This window comes from Lolium perenne, chromosome 5, assembly GCF_019359855.2.
Source record: "Lolium perenne isolate Kyuss_39 chromosome 5, Kyuss_2.0, whole genome shotgun sequence".
Lineage (NCBI taxonomy): Eukaryota > Viridiplantae > Streptophyta > Magnoliopsida > Poales > Poaceae > Lolium > Lolium perenne.
Genome location: NC_067248.2, coordinates 2,181,544 through 2,200,027, shown reverse-complemented (window position 1 = coordinate 2,200,027; position 18,484 = coordinate 2,181,544). Strand labels below are relative to the sequence as shown.

Sequence of the window (18,484 nt, the reverse complement as noted above, 5' to 3'; positions counted from 1 at the left end):
AACTGAAGTTAATGAATTGTCCGGGTAGAAAGTGGCATTGATTGATTTATGTTGAGTGGTTACACCGGAATCATGTCTATGGCCATCGTGTGTATCACACTTATGGATGGCCACCTAGGACTTAAGAGATTTGACATGTTTCTTGTTTAGTAGCATATTTGTGTTACTGTGTGTCTGTTGGTATGGGCTAATACTTGATCTAGTAAGTTGTGGTAACTCAAATCCATCGTGACCAGAGATGTAGAATATAGTAGGTTGGTATGTCACGTGGGCAGTTTGGGTTATTACTTCCTAATGGTTATGGATTGGACTTCTCCCTACCCTTATGCAAAATGTGTGTAACGGTAAATGGGGCAGACCGGGTCATACGGGTAAAGAGCACACACATCTCGAGAGTGTCAAACTATGTACTTAGCCGCGGGCCCGGTTATGGACAACTATGAGTGACTCCTACTTGGAACTATTTGGAAGATCTCATCTTTCCAGTTTCTTAATAAAACGTATTGGGATAAACAATGGGTTAGGAGTATACGAAACTAGGCCACCATATATCCATAGCCGGGGTATCCGTTGAGATCAGTTCATGGGGTTATGCTAGTGTGTTCTTAGAATTGATAGGAGCACCTGATAGATTCCAGTGTGTCCAAAAGATGAATTTTTAAAAGTTAAAAGGTATTTTTAAAGTAGGAGAAACCAAAATATTTTTTCCGCGAATGAGTCTAAACTTCACTAACTAAATAATCATGTAGTTGCTAGGTGCCATTTATATATATCAAAAAGTGATATCTTGCCAATACAATTTCAAATATATTGATCATTCGTGGTTGTAAGGTTTCATGGTAGTTCACAACGATCAACATCTCCAGCTAAAGACAATTCAATGGAACATCGGATAAACATCTCGATCGCCATTTTATCACATCTATGGATTCATTTGTGTTTGTGTTACTGGATACTTGTCCTAAAATGATCTCTGGTGTCTCTAATATTTGTTATATCTTATTTTGGACTATTTAAATATTATTCTATGTATTTATACGTTGATTGCTTCTTTATCCTGGTATTGAAGCCTTTCATTGTCGATCGTAACTCTCTAAGTAGTCTAAGTAATCAGTTCCTCAGGTACAAAAAAATCACAAGTGAAAGTCATGAACACGATTGGAAATTACTTGTGGCTGAGTATATTCCCAACATTTACGATTGTTGTTTATTTCAGAAAACGTCCAATTTATAGGGTGTTAATTAACGGTTATTTGTTGTGACATAATGTTAATTAGAGAGGATGGCGATGATGATCTTATGAAGAACGTAGCCATAATAAACTCGATATAGTATGGTTTGTTCATGGGACATGGCTTACTCATATTTCTGGATTGAGGTCTAGGAGATTAGCTCAGACTATGTAAGAAACAATTAACTCTCGACTGTGAGTATTATGAAACTTTTTCAATGTCAAGACTAGAGCATCACATCATTATTCCGACGATTTCTCTAGCCTAATAAGAATACATGCTATATGCTCACAACTTCTCCACGTATGAGGGTACATTACTTGTGTATGATTTTCCGGCGAGTTTTTAAATAACGTGCTATCTCTTAGCTATAGTGGATTTATAACATTTACGGTAAAGATAAGCACTTTTAGAATTAAATAGAATCTCTCGCTAATATCTCGCTAAATCATGCTAAAATAGCGTTATTTCTCCGTTAAGTCCAAATATTTTAACTTTTAAATTTAAAAGTTAGACCTACTCGTGTAATAAGCATTTATGCACTACTTCTATTTTGACAATCATCATGATTGTTGAGTACAAGTTTGTATTACTGAATTTCTTGTCAGATTTTTAGATGATATGAATGTTTGATGTCTAATTTTTCTACGAGTTTTCTTGTTTTGTAGAAAAATGCTAACAGACTTAGCTCCGCTATAGCTTCCTTAGTGTCTAGAAAATATCGCCGCTAAGAAACATAGCCTGCTTTCTTAAACTTTGTTTTCCGGTCTGTTTTTACTGCGAACTAAAACAAAATATTAGGTCTGTTTTAATTCGTAAAAATATTCTCTCGTTTAAAATAAAATAAAATAAAAGCAGTCAAATGATAGATAAAGTTTTGACCCAAAAAAAACTAGTCCAAATCCACCTACCCCTTTAACCTCCGTCTTTATTTTCCAAACTCTAGCACAACATCATACAAATTTCCTCTCCTCTTTCCTCAATCCCAGATCTGAATTTTTTTGTCACTTCATTCCTCAAAATCCCCTCCAAATTTCCCTTCGGTTTATCGCCCCCCCGCGTGTCTTTGTTCCTCTCCGATCTGCCGCCGGCATGCTCCTTCTCTTGTTCACGTCGAGCTGCGCGCAGGTCGAACGCGCTCCAATAATTATGTTTCGCCGGTCGTGACCGACGGCGTCTTCCCATTTCCTCATGGCAACAACAGAAGCAAGCTGGAGCTTCACCGTTACCGTCCCTGCTTGTTTGGTCCCTTATGTTCAGCCAGATCCCTGCCGCAGCCTTTGCTCGCGCCGTGCCGCTTTACCGCCTTCATACGAGCAAATCGTTCACCGCCTTCGTCTTCATTCACTGCCTTCCTTTATTCTTTACGGCGACCGTGTCCGATAGTCCTACGATCTTCTTTTTGGCGAGATCACTACTTCATTATCGGCAACTACTTCTCCCCTGACATCCGCGATCTACGCGTGGGCGCTAACATCTACCTCTCGACGTTACCACTTGGACTACTTCCGCAACATCAGTTAAGCTGTTAATTAGGGACATGATTGGTTGCTCGCGAGCCCGTTTCCTATATTACACGGAGAAAAATATTTTCTGCACAACACACTTCTTAAAGCAGGCTAGATACGGTTAAAAGTTAACCCGTTAGTCATACTCGATTCTACCATTTCACGGCGTGCAATCTCGGGCGAGCGAAAAAGTGGTGGCAGCACGCATAATCTAGATCATTTTAGTCTTTCTCCGATGTACAAAACGGTGGTTCGATTTGACATAAGCTCTACACGAAAAGATGCGTCTTGATGTTGGGAATCCATTCCCGTGACCGCTTTTTTGTTTTTTGTTTCGTCAAGCTTTTGAATGTCTATCCCGTGCTCCTTTCCAAGCTATTTTCGAAGAATTTTGTAAAATTCATCGCATATGTTTGACCTTTTGAATTTTCCTTCGAGGAGTAGCTACGCCTCACCATTTCACACAACTTTCGTTTTCATAGTTTTCCGTTTTGACATTGGTAAACATGTACATCTCCCTAGTACTCGTACGTAGTTGTAGATCTACTCGTCCATGAATGTCAAAACCGAAAAATTTGAACACAAAAGTTGTGTGAAATGGTGAGGCGCAGCTACTCCTCAAAGAAAAATTCAAATTGTCGACCGTGTGTGAAACAATTGACAAAATTCGTCCAAAAAACTCCAAAGGGAACACACAATAAAGTTTAAAACACTGGACAAAACTACGAACCGGTCACGGGAATGGAATCATAATGTCGAGGACGAGGACGAAGAGCATCTTTTTCATGTAGACTTTATCTCAAATCAATGAAAAGTTAGGAAAATTAAAGAGGATTTAATTTTCATGTAGACTTTATCCCCTACCAACTCCCCTCGCTCCAGTAACTGCTACACTTCCACCCCCTCTTCTCCCCTCACATCCCATCAACTGCTTTGTCCATGGACGCTCCGCCTCCGCCACCTCCGGCGATGAAGATGAGTCCCCGGCGGGCTGCATCGAGCGTCGGCGCCATCCGCGACTGTGAGGCGCGCCACCTCCGAAGAGCGGCGGCGCCGATTGGAGTAGGCGAGGTGTCGGCTATCAGTTGACCCTCACTGGTCGCAACGATGCGCTCTCCCGCGCCGACGTGGGCGTCGACAACCGCCATGGCTCTAACGGGAGCTCAATAGGCGAATCTGCCGATGGGCAGATTCGATCCCCTCCCTGGCATCGATCCTCGCCGTTGGGCGGAGATCAATGCGGGGGCACTCGGCGGTAACCGGGAGAAGGCGCATCCGCCGGGGTTTGACCCGTGCCAAGGCACCTCTCCCACTTCATCCCTTACCCGTTGCCGTCCTACGGTGCACAGATGGCGTCCTGAGCACGTTTATGCACGGCAGTTGAATATCTTCATGACTCTTAGTCTCATTTGTACTCTTCTCTGTGCCTGAATGTATTTGGCTTTATTATGTATAATTTATATCTTTGTATTGTATCTATTTGTATGTTTTGGCTCGTTGGAGTCATTGTTGTCATATATGTTTCTTGTGAGTTTTATTGTGAACTCGTTGTAATGCTACCATTTGTTTTACTTCCACCTGCGTCACGTGTATGTTTTTACGTGCACATCGTGTAGGTAGACGTCCCTAAATTGTTAACATGTGGTGTAATGGTGCCGGTTTTAGAGTGTCACAAATATTTACTTAGATGGCATGAAAATAGTAGAATAAATATTGGTATAATCATAAACCTACCAAGGCTTTGTTGAATGCGCATCCATGCTAGTCGCCCAGCTCAAACCCTCCTCGTAGTCTATGATCTGAACAAATAATGTGGTGTAAAGTAACACGCGAGAGGCCCGGACAAGCAAGGATTACAGAAGAGAGAAATAAATCTGTGTTACCTTGATTCGTGGTCTGACCGGCTGCCGGATAATGAACAATAGCGTGAACCAAAGAATAAATATTAGACAATATCATGATGCACGGATAATTAAGACATATAGCATGTCAACTTAGTTGATTTGCAAAACGGACCTCGGATTTTGACGTAGTACCAACATCCAGATCACAAGCGGTTGTTATTGTTACTAAGTGCGCCGTACTTCTGTTGTCAGTTATGCGGAGTTGATAAGAGATCAATTTTTCTTTCAGGAGATCCAGCATATCATCGATGGTAATGCAAGGGCACAGCTACAAGAATAATCCAAATTAGCTGTTAATTAACTTAACACTCACACACAAAAACAAACATATATCTAATCTTAACCTGCTTATAAAGTCACAAACTTAGCAGAAACATTAGATCCTAGCCCATGTTTGATACCGTCTCTCTAGTGACATCGCACTTCCTTCCATATTTATTACTACTTCCGCTAATTACGTGTAGGGTACCAACTACGCACGGTTTTTTCCCCTAATATGTTCCACTTCCCGTTAATCCTGCATCCAATCTCTCACGCATACGCCACATGTCCCCTCGCAGTCTCGCACGATCATCTGCGCCTCCTCGAAGCCACAACTCACCTGGCCACTGCTATCCGTCGCCGGACACGCCGGCGGTAAGCAGCTCTGGCATCGCCTCCCAAGCTCTCATGCAGTCGATCTGCTCTTCCCTCCATGTGTTTCCGTGGCCTGTGAGAAACGAGTGAACGGTCCGGATCGGAGATGGCAGCGGTGGCAATGTTTGCGTACAAGGGGAGCTTCCTGCTGCGACTATGCCAGATTCTTACTATGTGGTGGATATGACTACAATTGTGGTCACGGTTTTGTAAACACGTGATTAAAAGGTACTGATTTTTAAAGAGCATAAGAAAGTAATGTTATGACAGAGTATCACACATAACTCACACGACATAAAGCAACAGTAAAAATGCAAATACTGCATGCAGGTTGGTGACAATATGGTCTATTAAATCATCGCGTATACGTTTATCCGATATCGCACAAAAAGATAAATCTTGTCATTAGCGGTCGCACCTGGACACAAGATTCCGTCTCATTAAGAGCACTGACGATTAACCCAATACTTGGCCTTTTGTGTCGATCAGCCTCCACACAACTTAAACCTATTTCGATGCATCTCCTTACTTGTACAGAATATATGTGCACTGGTAGCACTTGTAGCCTATTCATCCAGTCCATATGTACCTAACAATTTAAAACAACATTTATTTCATAAATGTGACAGATAAGTATCGATAAAAGGCAGCACTTTGTCTTACGAGCCCAATGAATTGTTGAGAAGGCATTTCAGCAATTCTGAAGTAGCCCTCTCGTCCGGTCATTATCTTTATGATCACGACACCCAGACGGAATATATCAAACTTAGTTGAGATCAGACCTTCATTTATGTACTCTGGCGGTATGTACCCACTGGACGAGAAATCATATATGTTAATGTGTGATACTATTCTGACAACGCAAATTTTATCGTACATAATATGTAGGTTCGCATGAAAATATCGGCTTACCGTGTTCCTAGAACAGTTTCTGTCTTTCTTGTTTTTTCTTCTAAGAACAACCTTGACACGCCGAAATCTGCAATTTTTGCTGACATGTTCTCGTCCAGTAATATATTGGCTGGTTTTAAATCTAAATGATACATAGGAGGTTTTAATTTCTCATGAAGGTATTCCAAGCCCTCGCATATTCCCTTAATTATTGCATAGCGTGTACACCAATTACGGTCATTAAATTCATCTGCAACAATAAACAAAGATCAACCTCAAAGTATACGTCAAATTATTTCTTAACTTACTATGTCATGTACAGGTGAAGCACCACACATCATACCATAAATAAAACTATCAAGGCTTCCATTGTGCATATAATCGAAGCAAAGCATCCTTTTTATCTTATAAGCAAAAACCATCCCATCCTTGTACGGTACAAAATCTCCCTTAGTTTCATCGCAATATCCAACTAACCGGACAACATTTTTGTGGTGAAGATTTGCAAGGTTTTGATACTCCTTCTGAAATTCCTTATCGTCAAGGTCCAGACCTTCTTTAAGCACCTTCACGGCAATCTTTTCTCCATTTTTATGCTCTCCCTATAGAACATCTCACATGCACTGTCAATTTACTAATTTTGTAGCATATTCCACATATATATATAGGAGACAATGGTACATATATAATCATGCTTGAATATGCACCAACCAACATCTTAATTTTTTTTTGTTTGATACGTGGCATAAAATGTTCAGCAGGAAATGTATGCAAGGTGCCATTAACAATACCATTAGAGAACTTAGATCGTACCAGGTAAACATCTCCATACATGCCGTCACCAAGTTTCCGGTCCGGAGAGAAATGATTTGTAAGTTCTTCTAATAAATGAAGCGGCATAGGCTTTGGCGCGACGGGTGCGGTGTTCATGTTACTACCTTAATTTTCTTGTAGAAAATGAAAAAGGAAGCTGTTACCTGAAAATAAATGTTTACATTTCATATGTAGAATATGGTTCACCCCAATGATCGTGTTTTGAAAAAACAATTATAACCAAACATCTAGCAATGGCCAAAGAAAGATATACACAAGCAGGTGGAAGCACTAGATCGATCAAAAGTTGAGCAGGAAGAACAGGCTGTATTAGTTAGCATAGCTTACCTAATTGGTAGACCAAAAGTATAATCGATGTGGAAAATACAGTACAAGTGCATGTTTGGGATGTCCGATTTCCTTTTTTACGGTGGACAGTAGAACTTCTCTTTAGAGTATCTCCACGAGCGATCACAATAGCACCCTCAATTGCACTATGGAGGTCTGACACTGTTTTTGCACCACACCGGCACGCCCCAAAAGTGTCCGGTCGTTTTGGAGCCCAACAGAATAGTTGGCATTCCTATGTTGCCCCCTACGGTTGAGGTGGGAAGCGGACGCGCCGGTGCTCCGCTTCACATCGGATTCCGCCCGTGAGTCCCGTCACACACATCAAACCCCTATAGCTATTCCCCAAATTCCCCCTCCTGTTCACCGCGTCATTCTCCCGCCCGCCGATCAAGTTCCCGCCCGCCTCTCTAGTTGACCCCCAAAGCACACCCTCAACCTTGACACCGCCGCAAGGTCCCGCTATAGGGAAAGTCGGCAACCATGCCCGAGGAGGCAACCGGTGCAGCATCATCACGGCGGAGAGAATTAGACGTCGCTCTCCGGCGAGGCCACCGCCACCGCGGTGGCCGTTGTGGATGCGGCGGTACAAGTCTGCCTCCGCCTTAGGCTTGGAGGCGCGCAAACCAACTGAGCTCAACAATCCCGTTTTCCCCCTCTGCTGTTTAATTTAGGCGTGTTTGCATTGATTACTCGCAGTTAATTAGAGAGTGTAAGATTATGAACAAGATACGGCCGGCTTCCAGAACAGGGAGTGATGCAGTAATGGAAAGGCATCCAGAAGCAAAAACGAGAGACTTTGAGGTAGTCACACACACGTACGATACTAATCAAAGGCCAGATCTAAAATCTGGGCACCGTCAGCTTGGTTCCCCCAGAATTCATGAAAAAATAAACTCCGTATTTGCTTGAGAAACTAGAAAGAATCTGGTAAGATGAAAGAAGCATGGATCTAAACAGCTTGTAGGCAGGAGATGGATGGCAAGAGAGCGAACCTGAAGATGGCTGCAGGAAGAAGCAATGGTTCGTCAACGCCCTTGGGAGTTGGGAGCTGAATGAGCCGAACGGTCTTGGGCTAAGAAGGAGTCACACCGCGTTCTGCTCCTCCTACTCCCTGTACAACGTCCTTGGGCGTGTTCCGATCCATCCAGCAGTACGCCAGTACGGGTTCGGTTAGGAGTTCCTTTCAGCTACTGACTTGTCACCCTGCCACTTGATGTTGTTGGACTCTTCTCCCATGGGATCACGAGCAACAATGATTGACCAATCAATCAGTTCTTCGAATAGGAAGGGTAGACGGCTAAAAGAACAACAATGCCAAACCACACACTTGTTTTTGTCAATTCTGCTTAATTGGGCAACTTGTTTGGCATCTTGTTTTTTTGATAAAGGGCACTCTATTACTTTCGAAGCAAAGAACCCGGCCTCTGCATAGCTACGATGCACACAGCCGTAACAGTACAATTATTACAACCACGAACTAGTAAGTGTATATGAAAGTAAAACACTGTGAGAATACAAAACGGACATAAAGTCTAAGCCGGAGGACCTAGACGGGCGTCACGCTGCCACCCATGTTGGGAAAAAATATCTCTCGCCGTATCCTCCAATCGTGTAGACACCTCCATAAAGAGGTTGCGATGTTCCACCCGTTGAAGAGGCAACCATGAACGTAGAGTAGCCGTGCACCGGTATATGACCTGCATGAGATTAGAAGATACATTGTTAAAAACCTTGTCATTTCTACATAGCCATAGCGACCAAATGACGGCAATCGCTCCCATCCTAATAAGACGCTTAAACCTGGTATCCACACCATTGAGCTAGTTGCCAAAAATATTCGCTACACTACGTGGTGGGTATAAGGTAGAACCTATCTACCATATAGATCTAGCTAATTTACACTGAAAGAATAAGTGTTTTATAGTCTAATCATGATGACAAAAGACACACTTCTTACTTCCATGCCAATTACGTTTAGCAAGGTTATCTTTGGTGAGAATGACTCCTCGACGAAGATACCACGTAAACACTTTTGTTTTGAGTGGTATCTTGATCTTCCAAATTTTTGAATTATTATCAACAGGAATATCCGGCTGAATTAGCGCATTGTACATACAAGCCACCGAGAATGAACCACTCCCAGTAAGATTCCAGCGAAACTCATCCGACCCATGCGATAGATGTACCGAATCTAGTCAATGTAGCAAGTGATTCCATGAATCCTGCCTGGGTCCAATGAGGCTTCTTCTGAACGCCACATTCGGTGGGAAAGTTTCCAACACCTTAGCAATAGTATCGCCCTTGTGACGCACAATATTGTACAATGCCGGATATTGTTCTCGAAGTGTGGCATTACCTAGCCATTTATCCTCCCAGAAACGAATTTCCGACCTATCTCTAATAGAGAAAGTTCCGTATGGAAAGAAGAATCTCTTCGTTGCCATAAGGCCAGCTCAGAAATGCGAATCCCCAGGCTTCCAATAGACCTGGGATAACGCCTTTGAGCCAATATACTTCCTCCTTAGGAGTGATTGCCAAATGCCATCTTCGGTTAATAGTTTGAACAACCATTTACCAAGTAGGGCCCTATTCTTAACCTGGAGGTCCTGAATACCAAGACCACCATGCTCTTTAGGGCGGCAAAGCACATTCCATCTAGCCAGACGGTATTTACGCTTTTCACTATCCCCCTGCGAGAAGAATCTTGATCGGAAATAATCCAATCGTTTTAAGATTCCTTTAGGTAGCTGGAAGAAAGATATCATATACAGTACCATATTACTTAGTACTGCATTGATAAGAACTAATCTTCCGCCTAGGGATAGTAATTTGCCTTTCCAACTATATAACATAATTTGTAACCTTTTCTCCACCAATTTCCATTCCGCATTTGTAAGTCTCCGATAATGTATCGGTATTCCCAAGTAGTTGATAGGAAATTGGCCTTGTCCGCAGCCAAATAAATCAGCATACAAAGCAACATGATCTTGGGCCTCGCCAAAACAGAACAACTCGCTCTTATGGAAATTAATTTTCAGACCCGATAATTGCTCGAACGCTGAAAGAATTAACTTCAGGTTTCTTGCCTTTTCGATGTCATGTTCCATAAAAAAAATTATGTCGTCGGCATATTGAAGAATGGACAATCCGCCATCCACTAGATGGGGAACAACCCCTTCAATTTGGCCTTCAGACTTTGCGCGTTCAATCATGATAGCGAGCATATCCGCCACTATATTAAATAGCATTGGCGATAATGGATCACCTTGTCTTAGTCCCTTCTTGGTTTGAAAGTATTTACCAACATTGTCATTGACTTTAATAGCAACACTTCCCCCCAAGACAAAACTATGAATTAGAGCGCGCCACTCTTCAGAAAAACATTTCATTCTTAGACTTTGTTGCAAGAAAGACCACTTCACCTTATCATAGGTTTTTTCGAAGTCAATTTTTAATAAAAACCCATTCAACTTTTTCCGATGTAGTTCGTGAACTGTGTCATGAAGGACAACCACCCCATCCAGGATGTTACGCCCTTGCATAAAAGCAGTTTGTGAAGGTCGAACTACATGGCCAGCCACCGTGTTCAGCCTAATTGTGGCAACCTTAGTGAAAATTTTAAAGCTAATATTAAGGAGGCAGATAGGACGATATTGTTGAATCCTTTCTGCTTCATTAACCTTAGGCAGTAAAACGACCTCACCAAAGTTTAGGCAAAACAACTCTAGTTGTCCAGCATGAAGATCAGCGAACAAATCTAGAAGATCGGACTTGATAACATCGCAAAAAGACTGATAAAACTCAGCTGGGAAGCCATCAGTGCCCGGGGCTTTGTTGTGTTCCATTTGGAAAACCGCATTTCTTATTTCGTCCATAGAATAAGATGCAATAAGAAAGTTATTTTCCTCATCAGAAACTTGGGGAATATCATCTGTTCTAGCCTCATCCAGAGAGAAGTTTCCTTCCACTGGTGCGCCAAACAAACCTTCATAATAATTAGTAATATACGACTTAAGCTGATCATGGCCTTCAATCGTGCCTTCTTCTTGTACCAGAGAACAAATGAGTTTCTTCCTATGCCTGCCATTGGCAACAAATGGAAGTATCTTGTATTCGAATCTCCTTCAAGAATAAATTGAGCTTTAGATCGTTGGTACCATTTAAGCTCCTCTTCTCGCAGAAGTTTTGCTATATCCGCATTGGATTGGTTTTTAGCTCAATCTCCTCTGCGGATAAAAGACAAACTTCTGCAATAGACTCGAGGTCATCTATGATAGATGTAAGTCATTGCTTTTCTTTCTTAAGTAAACATGTTGTATGATGAGCCCAACCAGACATGTGTTTGCGTAAGGCACGTATTTTATTGTTCCACCTCTGTATCGGGGAGCCATGTGCGACAGGTCTTTCCCAAATCCTTTTAACCATATCCTGAAAACCTTCCCGTTGTAGCCATCTGAGTTCAAACTTAAACAGGCGGGTAGACGGTGGTCTAGGTGTTCCAGTGGTCAATAGGATGGGAGCATGATCCGAAAAACCTACAATACGTTCTAGAGCACGTACTGTGACCATTGGAAATTTCAATTCCCAGTCGTTGTCCATCAGTACACGATCTAGTTTCTCGTATGTAGGTTCTGGAACACTATTTTCCCAAGTAAATTGTCCTCCAACCATTGACACCTCTCGTAAATCCATGCTGTCAATGAATGCGTTGAATAGAAAGGGCCAATGATTGTCAAACCTTCCTCTACTCTTCTCGAATGGAAATCTCATCAAATTGAAATCCCCCCTATGAGCTTAGGGTGCGGGTTATCCTTTGCGAGATTAACCAATTCACGAAGGAAGGCAGCCTTGGAATCCTCCTGGGCAGCACCGTACACGGCGACAAGACTCCAAATGTAGTTGTCAGCTCGATTTCTAATGTGGAATTTAATGTGGAATTCCCCAATTGAATGAGCTAACACCTCCATCGTGTCTGATCTGACACCGAGTAAGATACCCCCGGATCTACCACGGGGTGGACTAGATATCCACGTAAAGTCAATACCACCGGATATACGGTTAAGTAGACTTTGCGAGAAATCCCGTCTACCCGTCTCAGAAATAGCCAAAAAATCCAAATTATGATCCCTAATGCAATCAGCAAAATGCAAATGTTTAGCCAAGTCACCAAGACCTCTGCTATTCGCAAACATGCCATTCATTGGGAAACAATGGGAGATTTGGAAATTTTTGACCGTTTCCGCAGCTTTTTGTTAGAGGAAGATTTGGATTTCCGGTGAGATGCCTTTAAATCATATAAAGAGTAGACGTCTTCCTCATCCAAACCCACCTCCGACACTTCACCCACAAGGTGAGAAAGAAGCTGACCATCTGATGTGGCAATCACTTCATCCTCATCCAAATAGGTGTAGTCCAACACGGTCGAAGTTTTAGGAATAACCGTAGTACGGTCAAATTCCATATGCCTCAAGACTCTAGTCGAAACACAAACTTCCTTTTTATTACTACCCAGATTAATGCCTAAACTATTGAGCTTAGAGGATATAACCGGAGACGAAAAAGAAAGAAAAGACTTAGATGAACTATGTATACTAGGAGAGTCCAAGTTTTGCACCGCTTTACGACGCATCGCCTTCCTCATGGTGTCCTCATCCGTGGCAGACCCCCCATCCGCAGTGAGTCCGAACCTCCCGCTCCGGCGTACAGAAGAGTTGCCACCCCCCGTCTCCGATGCCCTCGGCAGAGGCGTGGAGGGTGGTGAGAGCGCATCCTCTGTCCCCGGGTGACAAGGGATTAACTTGTCAATGCCTACAGATTGTAGACTTGGGTTTTAGTTGGATGTAGAGGGCAAGTAGATCTCGAAGGTTTCAGCCGAAAAGTACTCGACGAATATGAAAACTAGGGTTTGTAAACAATGATTCGATCCTCTCTGCGTCCCTCGACTCCCCCTTATATAGGAGGCGGAGCCGAGGGATTCGTGCTGTACAAGTTACAAAGTCCGGGAAGGTTTCTAACTCATCCCGTAAGATTACAAATAAGACTTTCTATTACAACTCTAGCTTTCCTTAATACTATCTTGGGCTTCCGAGTCTTTTTATTCTTCGGGTAAAGGGCCTTCAACAAACCCCGGGTACTATCTTCGGCAGGCCCATTTGGGATGCCTATGTCAGTAGCCCCCGAGATTTTGCTTGAATCGCAGAGTCAGGGAAAATCTCCACTGCTTATTTTTACTCGACAACTTACACTTTTCTGTATTTCTTTATATAAATTTCTATATTGTACAGGGATAATGGTAATTGGGGCTAGTTCATCTGACGGATCAGGTACTAGTTAACTGCTCTAGTGGCAATCCGCAAAAACCTACTTCAAAATCACGTCCCTGGACATGATCTCGGGATACTGGTGTAAACTTCGACAGGTGCCGCTTAAGGTCTTACCATTCTGTCGAGTCCCAGTCATATTTATCGGGTACCTAACGCGTCCGTTAGGATTTTTCTTCGTATCTGTTGATACGGATAAAAGTAGCAAACCGACGTCAGAGACGGCGCCACGCCGCACAGAACGGATCTGGGGTCTTACCTTCGCAAATATTGCGGCATTCAGAGATTTTTTCGCGACTTCGGCGCTCTGAGAATATATTGTCGAGTGCTTATTCGGCTGTTGGAATAGCACATTTTATTGAGTCAACGGATGACTTATATTGTTTTCCCGATGGGAGTATATGCAGAGTTATTTGTATAACTCGAAATATATTTGCTTCCTCTTTCTTCTCTTTTTTTTTTCTGTAAATTCATCGGGCACGCGAACAGCGTTCCCGATGGGAGTAGCCCCCGAGGCCACAGCCAAGAACTTGTGCTTGGTTGTAGGCTCCACGCCTTATGCCGCCATATTCTCTTTCTTTGCCGAAGTTTTATAATTTCTCGGGTGCGCGAACAGCGCTCCCGATGGGAGTAGCCCCCGAGGCTATGAACAAATATTTGTATTTGATCATAGGCTCACATCATTTCTATTTTGTCTTTCTTGATTTTTCCGAAGTAGCCCCCGAGCATTTGGCCAAAAACTTTTGTATTTGATCAAAGGCTCTCCGATATTTTTGCTTGTCGCCTTTTGATGCAGCTGTCAAGTCGAACTTTTCTTTCTGCCAAGGTGACGTTATTACTGACGATAGCCACGATTATAAGTCCAAAAATCGCGAGAAGTTTCTCTCCTGCTGCCTTGCGGGCCCAATTGATCCATTATACTGACACGTCGTGCAAGTGGGGGACACACGTCCTCCGTTTTTTCTGGCGCACGCACCGCAATTTCCCCAATGTTAAATTACTTTTTACCCTTGCTACCACGTGGCTATCATCTGGCACACATTTTTCTTATCCAACGGTTCGTCGTTTCACCGCACCCCTACATAAGATCATCTTCTTCCTCCTTGAGCGCTTCCGCTCGCGCCGCCTTCATTCTCTCATCTGCAAATTTTCTCCTGCGATCCACAACCTCTCAAGCTCCTCGCTTCCAAACTGCAAATCCTGCGCCATTGTTGATGCCACCGCGTCGATTGACAAGGCACAGCACGCCGGAATCTTCCATGGCCACCGTGGATCTTGGGGCGGCGGAGTGGGAAAGGTCGAAGATTTCCACTCAAGACATCAACATGCTCAAGAAGCTGGGGATTAGCAAGAAACCCAAAGCATTGTGCTTCCCCAGTGAGGAAAGCTACCCAACCCCTCCAATGGGGTACCGGGTAAGTTTTGTCGATCACCTCATCCGCGGTCTGTCCGCCCCCATTCATCCTTTTCTCCGTGGACTGCTTTTTGTCTATGGTTTGCAACTTCATCATCTCACGCCAAACTCCATTCTTCACATCTCCATTTTTATCACTCTTTGCGAAGCCTTCCTTGGCGTCCAGCCTAACTGGGCGTTATGGAAGCGCATTTTCTTCTGCCGCCGTAATGGCTCGCCCAATGTCGCCTATAATATAGGCGGCGTTGTAATTTCTGTTCGTCCCACTGTTGACTACTTCGATGTCAAGCTTCCTGACTCCGTTCAAGGGTGGCGCAAGAAGTGGTTGTACATTCAGGAGGAAAATCATGGATGTGCGGAGGACAACATTCCTCCGTTTGATGGTGCCGAGAAAATTCTTCGTCGCCGTTCCTGGGATGCAGAGGCCACCGAAGAAGAAAGAGCTTCGACAGAGGCCTTAATGACCCGCATCCATGAGTTGCAAAATACTCGCGGCAAAGAATTGTCAGGTATCCAGATTACAGTGTATTTTCTTAAGAGTAGAGTGCAGCCTCTTCAGGCTCGCAAATTTCCTCTCTGGAAGTATACTGGCGACGAAGACGTAGATCGGCTGTCAGCGGATTTGGAAGTTAAGGACTTGGAAAAGCTTGTCCGAAAAATTTCCTCCCTCAGCAAAAAAGATGCTGTCCCTTCTTCTTGTCGTGTGACACCATTCAGCGCCGCCAATCCACTTCCCAAGGTAATCTTTGTCTATTGTCTTGCTATTGCTTTGCTATCTTTTTTGTGACTTCTTTTCTGACATCTTTCCCTGTTTTATTTTGCACAGAATCATCCAAAGCTTGTCTCGCTTCCTCCTCTTCCTGAAGGTGGAGAAGTCGAAGAAAGGGCCATTGTCACTGACGACAATCAAGAAGCTCCCTCTTTTGTGAATGAACCCGTAGATTCTCGAAAATCTGCGGGATCTGTTGAAAAGGATGCTGCCTCTGAAGGCACTGCATCAGCGCAATCTCCTCCTCCTGCTGTTTCTCCAAAGAACAAAAAGAAAAGGAGTGATGTCGAAGATACCGGGACCTCCAAGCCCGAAGAAGCTGCTCCTTCACCGCAGAAGGCAGCTTATGACCCATACCTTGAGAACCTCATCAGTTCGTAAGTTCCCTCTCTCTCTTTTTTTTTTATAGTCGAAGAATTTTGTCTGTCTTGCTTTTTATGCTACCACCCTTTTACCACAGTGATGATGAGGAAGAAACGCCAACTTTGGATGTGACTGCTCGAACGAGTACGTCACATACTCTAGTTGTTTCTGAGCCGCCAGTTGAAGGAGAAGAATCCTCGCCTCCTCAACAAAACGTCGGCGCTTCTACTCCTCCTTCAAGCCCCCGAGTCCCTTCACCAAAAAGGGCAAGGACTGAAACAGTCCCGGAGCCTACTCTCCAATTGAGTAGCTCTTCTGATCCTCTCTTGGATGATGTAAGTTCTTAATTTTCTTGTCACTGTCTCTGTTTTCTCTGTTTACTTCTATGTGCCATCCTATTTTTCTCATACCGACATTTTTCCTTTGTCCTTTTTTATCAGCCTATGATCAAAGATCTTATTCGCATCGGTGCCCAATTTATTGGGTACCGTGAATATGCTAGTAAGACTGAAGGTAATGCCTTGCTTCTTCTTTTTGCCGCTGCTCTCTTGCTCCTTTGTTGTCGATATTTTTAACTATGTTTAACTTTCTTGACAGAAAAACTGGCGGAAGCCAACGAGCGTGCCAACATACTTGCTCGAAATTAGAGCAAAGTGAAGAGGCTCGTAAGAAGGCTGAGTCAGATGCTATTGAAGCTCGAGCAGAGGCTGACAAGGCCAAGACTGATGCTGCTGGTGTCGAAGATCTTAGGAAGAGACTTCACGATGCCGAGACTTCGCTGAGCGAGCATATAGCTGCACAATCTGCTCGCGAGGAAGCTGTCCTTAAGCGCATAAGGACGCAAAATCGTCGCTTTGTCAGTAAGTATTTGAACCACTTCATATCCTTTGGACTTTCTTTTTCTTCAATCATTTGTTGCTCACTAAGTTTTTATCTTGGCAGATAGAACGGCTCAAGAATTTGAACTTGAAGATCCCGACAATGATCCTCTCCTTGACGCCGTTTCATTCCTTGAATTTCATGGAACAAAAGCACGCGATGGCATTGAACTTGCTAAAGCAGGGTTGTCGCGACTCTTTTCATACTTCTTCCCGAAGAAAGAGGAGCCTGCAACTTTCCTTGCTCTGGCTAAATGCTTTAATCCACCAGAAGATCTTGGGCTGAAGATGCGCCAGGAAAATATGAAGGTCGCTGTTGAAAATACTGTTGCCTTGGTTGCTGATAGTCAGCAAACTATCGACTGGGCGAAAGTAGGCGACACGGAGCAGATAGAACAGCAAAAATGGCGATCGTTGATCAAGGCAGCGAAGCCCAACAAGAAGAAAATCCTGTCTTATCTCGGGATCAAGCCATCTTCGACTCCTAGCTCATCAAAGCCGGAGGTCTAGTTGAATGCCCCTTTGTTTTTTCCTTTTTAGCTTACCTCCTTCTTTTGGCATTGTTGCCATAATGTTCTTGGCGATGATTGCTTCAGTAGGTCTCTAGAGGTCCATCTTTTGTAACAGACATGTATATATTATGAGAATGAATGAAAATCTATCTTTGCTCAATGATTGATGTCGAAATTTCTCTTTTTTCCAGTTAATTTTTGACAACTATACGTCAACTGCTGGTCCTTCCGAGGTTTTCCCTTCGCCTCTTTTGAAGAAAACCCCTGTCGCTGTTACTTTTGTCGAAGATTCTGTAAATAAGACTTCGGCAGAAGATTTGAAGGAACTTCAACAACAACTCCAATCCATGAAGAAGCAGTCACTTATGCTTATGGAACAGTCTCGGAAATCCTCCGAGAGGGAAAAGGTAGCACTCCAACAAGCTCAAGATGCTATAGCTGAAAAGGATGCCGCCATTGCTGAAGCTGCTGCAGCTACGTCTCGAGAAAATTTTATGCTTCAACTGCTAACAGATGCTAGCCTGGATATGGCAGGTGTGCTTCGATGTCTTTGTCTCTCTTTACCTTTCTTTTTCCCTTGTCTTCTTGTTGTCCACTAATTTTGTTGAGATAGGTGCCTTTTTGAATGCTGCCACGGAAGATGAACGTGTTGAAGCTCGTTCCAATGCTCTTCTGAGGCTTGCACGCAATCATGGTTCAAGTTTTTGGGGCACACCTGAACGGACTCGCGAAATCGTCAGATTTCAAGATCGTGCGCTGCAGGTCCGCGAGTTTCTCGACTTTTGTACGAGGACCTTGTCGTTAGTTTACGGGACCATGTTTCCACGGAATAAGATGCCAGAGACGCTTCCCGCTCTGATGGAAAAATTTCGAGATGCTCCTCGGATCCATGG

At 43.5% G+C, this 18,484-nt stretch overlaps 3 protein-coding genes across 3 annotated transcripts in view; all 3 read right to left on the bottom strand.

The window, feature by feature from the left end:
* The window catches only part of LOC127319773 (putative cysteine-rich receptor-like protein kinase 39), a 250,813-nt gene that overhangs the window by 13,612 nt on the left and 218,717 nt on the right, over positions 1 to 18,484 (bottom strand). The window contains exon 9 of the mRNA XM_071819710.1: positions 4,475 to 4,539. Within this exon, the coding sequence (XP_071675811.1) occupies positions 4,475 to 4,539 (65 nt within the window). The remainder of the gene's footprint in view (positions 1 to 4,474; positions 4,540 to 18,484) is intronic.
* LOC127321675 (probable coatomer subunit beta') overlaps positions 1 to 18,484 on the bottom strand; it is a 195,511-nt gene that overhangs the window by 161,933 nt on the left and 15,094 nt on the right. The gene's annotated exons all lie outside the window — the stretch shown is intronic.
* On the bottom strand, positions 4,730 to 8,561 carry LOC127321676 (cysteine-rich receptor-like protein kinase 26). The gene is made up of 7 exons (XM_071820522.1): positions 8,328 to 8,561; positions 6,985 to 7,141; positions 6,515 to 6,773; positions 6,193 to 6,421; positions 5,944 to 6,094; positions 5,699 to 5,869; positions 4,730 to 4,912 (listed from the first exon to the last, which is right to left on the bottom strand). Exons 2-7 carry the CDS (start codon positions 7,099 to 7,101, stop codon positions 4,730 to 4,732), a joined length of 1,110 nt encoding a protein of 369 aa, XP_071676623.1. The 5' UTR covers positions 7,102 to 7,141; positions 8,328 to 8,561.

Excerpts from the sequence above, each read along its gene's own strand:
- LOC127321676 (XM_071820522.1), bottom strand. The coding sequence starts at position 7,101 with ATGAACACCGCACCCGTCGCGCCAAAGCCTATGCCGCTTCATTTATTA. Across the intron at positions 6,422-6,514 it reads CCTTGATAGTTTTATTTATG|ATGAATTTAATGACCGTAAT; the intron begins GTATGATGTGTG and ends TTATTGTTGCAG. Across the intron at positions 4,913-5,698 it reads AGACGGAATCTTGTGTCCAG|CTGTGCCCTTGCATTACCAT; the intron begins GTGCGACCGCTA and ends TTATTCTTGTAG.